Source organism: Vidua chalybeata, chromosome 4, assembly GCF_026979565.1.
Source record: "Vidua chalybeata isolate OUT-0048 chromosome 4, bVidCha1 merged haplotype, whole genome shotgun sequence".
NCBI lineage: Eukaryota > Metazoa > Chordata > Aves > Passeriformes > Viduidae > Vidua > Vidua chalybeata.
The window spans coordinates 8,786,346-8,794,484 of NC_071533.1; the positions used below are offsets into that span (position 1 = coordinate 8,786,346).

At 58.6% G+C, this 8,139-nt stretch overlaps 1 protein-coding gene across 1 annotated transcript; it reads left to right on the forward strand.

Moving 5' to 3' along the window:
• The first annotated feature begins 1,864 nt into the window (after positions 1-1,864).
• Positions 1,865-5,050, forward strand: NKX6-1 (NK6 homeobox 1). Its single transcript, XM_053940972.1, has 3 exons — positions 1,865-2,474; positions 3,120-3,292; positions 4,266-5,050. Exons 1-3 carry the CDS (start codon positions 1,865-1,867, stop codon positions 4,515-4,517), a joined length of 1,035 nt encoding a protein of 344 aa, XP_053796947.1. The 3' UTR covers positions 4,518-5,050.
• Positions 5,051-8,139: the final 3,089 nt, after the last annotated feature.

The window sequence follows — 8,139 nt, forward strand, 5'->3', positions numbered from 1 at the left end:
GATTTATAATTTAAACTAAAACAATTCAGAGCAACAAGGGATTATTTAGAAATAGAAGGAAACATCGTTGCAAGTAGAGGACCAACGTGCTTCTGCTTTAGCCAAGAATCGTAATTAAAATAAAATTAGTTTTCACATCATCCCGTTTTTCCACTCTCGAGGAAAATAGAGTTCCCCACAGGTACAACACATGAGCACAGACAGCACAGGGTAAAAATTGTTCAGAGTGATTTTGCATCACTCTTCCGTGGACTGCTCTTTAGGGGACAAATAAGTTTTTTTTTTTTTTCCTTGCAGCTTTAGGCTACGGGAATTGCTGTGAGCAGCCGGGGGCGCTGGGCACAAGTGTCCAGGGGGCTCGCTGTTACCGAGCGCCTCGGGTGTACAGCACCGGGCAGTGCTCGGGCCGGAGGGGCCGGGCCCGGCGGCACCAACACCCGGTTCCAGAAGGGACAGAGAGCATCCACACGGTCCAGAGGCGTGCGGGAAGGGCCGAGTCAGTTCACACCACCCGCATCCCAAGGAAACGCTCTGCTCTCTGGAGTCGCTCCCAGGGCACAGAGACAGAAAGACAGAGAGAGAGAGAGAGAGAGAGAAAGGGAGAAAGGGAGAAAGGGAGAAAGAGAGGGAGAAAGAGAAGGAGAAAGAGAGAGAGAAAGAGAAGGAGAAAGAAAGAGAGAAAGAGAAAGGAAAAAAGGAAAGGAAAGGAAAGGAAGGAAAGGAAGGAAAGGAAAGGAAAGGAAAGGAAAGGAAAGGAAAGGAAAGGAAAGGAAAGGAAAGGAAAGGAAAGGAAAGGAAAGGAAAGGAAAGGAAAGGAAAGGAAAGGAAAGGAAAGGAAAGGAAAGGAAAGGAAAGGAAAGGAAAGGAAAGGAAAGGAAAGGAAAGGAAAGGAAAGGAAAGGAAAGGAAAATGTAGAAAAATAAATTACAATTAAAGAAACAAAACGTAAAAGAGAAAGGAAAAAAACAAAGGAAAAAGGAAAGCAAGAAAGAAAAGGAAAAAAAGAAGAGAAAAATGAGAGGAAAAAAAGGAAAGCAAAATGGAGAAAAAGAGGGAGAAGAAAGAGGAGAGGAAAACGGGTAAACAAAAGGGAAAACTAAAAGGATAGGAAAAGGGAAAGGAAAGAGAGGAAAAGGAGAGAAAAAGGGAAAAGATATAGAAGAGGAAAGAGGGAAAAGAAAAATGGAAAGGAAAAAGAGGAAAAAGGAGAGGGGAAAAGGAGAAAGGGGAGAAATAAAAGAAAAGCCGAGAGAAGAGAGAAGAGAGGAGCCAGGCGAGCCCGAAGTTGGCGGCAGGGCGGGCACGACGCGGGTGGGCAGGGCCGGCTGCCGCCCCGCCCCCGCCCCGCCGCCGCCGCCGCCGCCGCGCCCGCTGCCGGCCGTGCCCCCGCTAAAGGAGGCAGGGAGCGGGGCGGCGCGGCAGTGCGCCCCGAGCCGCGCCCGCAGCCCCGACAGCAGCCGGCAGGAACCGCGCCGGGAGGGATGCGGGGCGCCGGGAAGGAGGCGAACGAAGGGACGGCGAACGCGGCCCCCGCGCCGCTGTGAGCCCCCGGCCGCTGGCGGGCAGCGGGAGCGGCGGTATATCCGTGTAGTCGCACGGCCGCTGCGCAGACACACGCATACAGCCGCCGTCCGACAGCACCGCCGCTTTCCGCCCCGGGAGCGTCCGCCGAGGCGCAGCCCCGATGCCCGGCGGGACGGCGGGGCCGCCGCTCGGGCGTGTGGCTCCCCTCTAGAGGCGGCGGCCCCCGCGGGCTGGATGCGCGCAGCCGGTGCGGGCGGCACCCCCGGGCCGACCGCCGGGGCCCCGCGGCGCTAGGGGCCGTCCGGGCCCCCCGCCCCGGGCCGGCGGCGGCGGCACGGGGATGCTGGCGCTGGGGCAGATGGACGGCGCGCCCCGGCAGGGCGCCTTCCTGCTGGGCAGCCCGCCGCTGGCCGCCCTGCACAGCATGGCCGAGATGAAGGCGCCGCTGTACCCCGCGTACCCCCTGCCCGCCGGGCCCGCCTCCTCCTCCTCCGCCTCCGCCTCGCCCGCCTCCGCCTCGCCCTCGCCGCCGCTCGGCTCCCCCGGCCTCAAGGCGCCCGCCGCCTCCGCCGCAGCCGCGGGCGGGCTCTCGGCGCTGGGCACGGCCCCGCCGCAGCTCTCGGCCGCCACCCCGCACGGCATCAACGACATCCTCAGCCGGCCCTCCATGCCCCTGCCGGGCGCCGCGCTCGCCTCCGCCTCGCCCTCCGCTTCCTCGGCGGCGCCCGCCGGGCTCCTGGCTGGGCTGCCCCGCTTCGGCAGCCTCAGCCCCCCGCCGCCGCCGCCGCCCGCCCTCTACTTCAGCCCTGGGGCCGCCGCTGCCGCCGCCGCCGTGGCCGCCGGGCGCTACCCCAAGCCGCTGGCCGAGCTGCCCGGCCGGACGCCTATCTTCTGGCCGGGGGTAATGCAGAGCCCGCCGTGGAGGGACGCCCGCCTCGCCTGCGCCCCCCGTGAGTACCCAGCGTCGCGGGGCAGCAGGGGGGAGAGGGCGCGGGCAGTCCCGGTGGGAGTCCGCTCCCGGTGCTAGGGAGTCCCCGCGCCCCGGCATCGCTGTGAGACCCTCCTGCCCCTCCACCCAGGGCCCGGCCGTAGCCGAGGGGGCTGGCTTTGCCTCGATATCTTCTGTTTTCGTTTCTTAAGTTCGTTTTGCTTTCTCCGTCCCGTCGGTCAGCACAAAACTCTGTAATATGTCGCCGATTATCGCCGGCGAAAAGCGGAGCCCTCCGAGGGGAAATTGGCTGCGCTGCCGCCGTCGGTGCTGGGGACTCTCCGGGCCGGGGTTGGCTTTAGGGGCGCGCACAAACTTTGCCCGAGCAGGACTTTCTGCTACCACCCGCTCGCACCGGCCGCGGCTTTTTTTAGAAAAAAAAAAATCATTTGCCCGCTCAGATTTTTGATCCTTAAAGGAAAAATAATCAGGGAGAGCCGAAAGGCCAGAGTGGTCGCCTGGCTTAGACAGTTTTCTTACACACGCACCCCCCGCGTAGAGACCCCCTCCGTCCCCTGGGGCCGCTTGAGAGTGAAGCGCTTTCCCAAATCCGTAGATTAACTTGTCTGTCCCTGCCTTCCCTTTCTCTCCCCCCTCCCTTCGCCAGATCAAGGCTCAATTTTGCTGGATAAGGACGGAAAGAGAAAACATACAAGACCCACTTTTTCTGGCCAGCAGATTTTCGCTCTGGAAAAGACTTTTGAACAGACGAAATACCTGGCGGGCCCGGAGCGAGCCCGACTGGCCTATTCCCTGGGGATGACGGAGAGCCAAGTAAAGGTGAGAGCAACGGCTCACGCACCGAGTGGTGCGGGGCTGGAGGAGCGGGGAACAAAAGGGCCCCACTGCGGAAACGGGGTCCATCTGAACCAGCCGGAGATGCTGCGGGCTAGCGTGGCCGAGCCCGCGGGCACACAGCGAGGGCTTCCCCGGCAACTACCGGCATTTCTCCCCTTATTGCCTTACTGCGGGGTCGAGAAGGTTGTTTTAAAGCATTTTAAAAACCAATCAAATTGAACCAAACAAACCCAAGCAAGACTGAGAAGCCCTGAACACCACGGGGGTGGCCAGCGTTCTGGGAAAGCCGGGGAAAGGGTGATGTTAGGGTGTCGCACTGCCGCGCCCGCCCTCTTAGGTTTTGGTTAAAACTCTGTGCTTTGGGCAAAGCGGAGGTGTGAGGGGTTGGGAGAGCGGGCTGAGCTCCCCGAGAACATGCAGGGGCGTTTGCTTGGCGGACTGGGCCAGAGGGGCCCCTCGGCGGTGCTCACGCTTTCAGTCTGATCTGCAGAGCCTCCTTTGTCACGGGCAAATACGTCCCGGTGGCTGCGAATAAATTATTGCAGCTTCTACAATGAAAATGCCCCCCTCCTGTGGCAGCGCCCTGCCGGAGAGTAAATACATCTGGCGGGGCAGGGGGGCTGGGAAAGGAATCAGCCCCAAATGTGTGTTTCCCAGCCCCAGGCAGGATGGCAGGGAGCGGCCCGGGCCCGACGCGAGCCTCGGGGGAGCTGGGGACGGCTGTTGGCCCACGCTGGGTGGGCCCCGCGCCGGGCCGGGTGTCGGCGGTTGCCGGGAGCGCGGTGCCGCGGGGATCAGCCCCTTTCGTTGTGGGGAAATTGCCCAAAGGGCGGCGAAGCGGAAATCGCTGCCGCACGCCGGGGATGGGGACTGGCGGGGCAGCAGGGTGGGAGCGGCCCGGTCCAGCCGCCGCAGGTGGCCGTGCCGGTGATGGTGACGGTGGCGGCGGGGGCAGGTCTGGTTCCAGAACCGGCGGACCAAGTGGCGGAAGAAGCACGCGGCGGAGATGGCGACGGCAAAGAAGAAGCAGGACTCGGAGACGGAGCGGCTGAAAGGCGCCTCGGAGAACGAGGAGGAGGACGATGACTACAACAAACCCCTGGATCCCAATTCGGACGATGAGAAGATAACGCAGCTCCTGAAGAAACACAAGCCGGGGGGCGGCGGGCTGTTGCTGCATCCCCCGGAGGGGGAGGCCTCCGTCTAGCCTGCTTCGCCCGCCGCCGTTTTAGGAGATGTACAGATCTATTTTTCTAGACTCTACGCGCCCGGGAGGAGGAGGAGACGCCGGAGGGGGAGCAGAGAGGACTGCGGGCAGCGGGCCCCGGCGGGCGCGCCCGGTCCCCGGCGCCGCGTGTAGGGTGGCGGGCGGAGGGAAGCGGCGGGGGCTGGCCCGGCCCCCGGCCTCGCTCCCGGCCGTGCGGCGGCCGAGTCTTTGCCGGCTCTTTGTAAATAAACCGTGAGTCACCGCGACTATAGGCGTTCCTTACTGTGAATATTTAAAATGTAATATACATTCTTTTTTTTTCGTACAGCGGGGGCCGGGGGCGCAGCCGTCCCGCCCGCCCCGCGCTCTCCGGCAGCACCGGGGGCACCGCAGGAACCCCCGAGACGGCGGCAGCGGGGCCGCTGAGGAAAAAGCCGCCGTGGCCGCCACCGGTTCCTCCCTCGGGCCGAAACTGCAGCGGCCCCGCGTGCTATTTATTAGTATTTTTGAAACACTTTCTGTTGCGGTCGTCGTGCAAGGGACGGGGGGGCGGGGAGGGGGGGGGAGGGCGGAGGGACAGAGTTTGCTTTCATTTACACCGTTTCCAATCAACCGCGCGTTGAAAAAGTAGCTGGTGGGAATTGTCACAACCACTGTCAGTCAAAGTATAAAACTCATTTAGTTGCTGTATTTGAATTTAAAGTGTGTTTTCTTTTGTATTATATGGAATACTAGAGAATGTAAATTGTTTTTTCTCTTTTTTTTTAAAGCTAATAACGATGATATATCGTGATATAGCATCTTAACATTTATTAATTTATATTAAAAATAATTCGGTTTGTAAAGAGAAGACAAACCCTTTGCAAGACCAGTTAAATGTAATGCACTTTCTGTTAAAAACAAACAAACAAACAAAACAACAAAACGATAAATCAATTAAACCAGTTTAAAGACGTCTGCTGCCTTCACTAAAGGGTACAGATAATCTCATTTTATCAGAGATTAAATAATGAAACCACGGTACAGGGGAGGAAAAAAAGAGATAATTTTCATGGTCTTTTGTTGATACTTAGTAGTAGGGTTTTTGGTGTTGTTTGGTTTGTTTGAAGACTTTTGCTGTTTTGTTTTGGCGCCTTTTTTTTTTTTTTTTTTTTTTTTTTTAATATTCAGGTTGACCGTTTTGCTGTGGGAGTTCAAGAAGGATACAAATAAAATAAGCCGCTGGTTGTTTGGGGACGTGAGCAGGCAGGTATTTTCCACCCGACCACTGGAGAGGTTCGGCTCAGCCTAAATTAGGCTGTTTCAACTTTCTCAGAGGCGGGTGACGCAGGACTTTATTAACGGCAGAGTGTTACCATTATTGTGGGAAACAAGCCGTTTTCCAAGAAGAAAACAGTGGATAAAATAAGATCCCGGCTAAGCGTCTAGAACAAATAGACCCAATACCAGAACAACTGGTTTAAATTGAAACTCATTATCTGACGCGATCATTTCCATATCTAAACAGTCCAGAAACAATTGCTTTTTTTTTTTTTTTTTTTTTTTCCTTTTCTTCCCAAGGACCAGCATAGCAAACAGAATCGCTGATATGAGTGAGAAAAGGGGCCAGCTATTCTGGAGGAAAACAAAAAACCCAAAAAAACCAAACAAATTATTATATTTGTGAATAATTTTCTAAACAGAAAAAAAAAAAAAAAAGAAAAGAAAAGAAATAGAAGAAGAGGTAGAGCGGCTTTTTATTCCTCTTTCGGCTTATACAATGCCGGTGCCGGGAGGAGGGAATGAGCCCGGCGCTCTGCGGCTGCCTCAGCGCGGCTGCCCCGGCTCTCCCTGGCCGGGCTACCGGGGGCTGCCCATCGTCCACCGACACTCCCACCCCCACCCCCATCTTTCCCGACTAGTTTTAAAGGCAGGAAGGGAAAGGCCGTTCGTTTCCAAGAGAGCAGACTCGGCCCTGCCGGCTCACACCGTTACGATATTCCCGCGGGTTTTGGGGGGCGGCGGGAGAGAAATCAAAATACCGCGGGGTCCGGATCACCGGGGTGGGAACCCGCCGGAGCCCGGTTGGGGTTCTCCGCCCGCACACCCTCAGCCCCTTTCCCCGGCAGCCACTCCGCCGGCCCCGCTCCCCAGCAGCCCGGCCCCGGCCCTTGTCCGAGCCCTCCCGAGTGCCCCCGGGTTGCCGCGAGTGCTCCGGCGGTCTCCGGCCCCTTTTCCAGTTCATCACAGCACCGAAGGAGGTTTTCCAGTTAATTTACTTCTGCACAGAGACCCAGCTGGCCACCAGTTGCAGTTGGCACCGTCAAAGTGGAATCGCAGGGAAAAGAGCCCAACGCTGTCCGCTTGGTTAGGCTGGTTTTGTCTGGGGCGCTGGAAGAAAGAGCAGGGGATTCACACGAGCTCACGGCCCCCCTTTACGGGACATGTTTTGGAAGCCAAAGCCGGCTGGGCTTCTTCTCCTCCAGGAAAGGACTTTTTAGGAAGAGATTCAATAGCTAACCTCTGGATCGCTGCCACGGACAGCACGGTGAACAATTAAAAGACAAATGTCATCTGGCTTCACGGGGCGCGAGGTTCCCCCCGTGCGCGGGGGTCTGGCCGACATCAGCAGCAGTTTCGGCTCAGTCCTTCATGCAGGCAGGAATTTGTGTCGGAACTGTATAAACTCCGGGAAAACGACATTTAAAAAGTGCTGCAGAACCATGTCCATAGGGAATGGGGCCGGCGGAGCCGCTCCCCGGCAGCCGCCCCTAGCTTGGGCCCGGGCCGAAACCCCCGCGGGGAGTAAGCAGCTGCGCACACGCGTGGGGAGCGGCGGGCGCCGGCTGCGCGGCCGCGGAGCTGGCCGGGCAGGCCCTTGCCTAAGCAGTGAGAGGCCACCGCAGGCCGCTCCCCACAACTCCCTTCGCACACAGCTTTTGGCTTTCCTTTCCTTCTGTCACAGAGCCCTCGGGTTTAAACCCCACTCACTTCCGTGTGCGGGACTTCCAGGCTCAGCGGAAATAAAAACAGCTGTTTCTGGGATTTCCCGGCTCAGAGCAGAGGTGGCTGGGTTTACCCTGTCTCGGTCCCTTCTCTGGGTTGAAGATATCGCGGGACAAGTTCCTGGCTGTTCAATCCCAGAGTGCCCAAAACATCCTCCCTACTTTTCCAACGCCTCTGCTTTGTCGAGGTACTTCGCAAAAGGAACCCGCCTGCGATCCGTCTCCAACCCAAGAGAGCATCACCACGGACAGAGGAAAAACTTTTTCTTCCCCGTAGAAGCGCCCCAGGCGCCAGACCACTCCGCGCCCTGCAACAGCCATGGGCACCGCGAGACTGCGGGGAGGGATAGAGAGAGGGAGGCAGGGGGGGTACGGGAAGCAAAAAGAGGGGCCGGGGGCCACACCACCGCCCGCACCCCACTCCCGGCCGGCAGCTGCTGCCTGCGGGACGCATGCATATGGATGTGGACATATGGACGCGGGCAGGATCCGCACCGCAGTGCCACAGGGGGGGGACGCAGGTTACAAGGGGAAGCCCACGGCCGGCGGGCAGGCGGGAGGGGCCGCTGGGAGGGGGAAAAGGAAGAGCTCTCCCCCCGCGGGGTAACGAAGGGGTCGCTCTACTCGGGGCGTGTGCG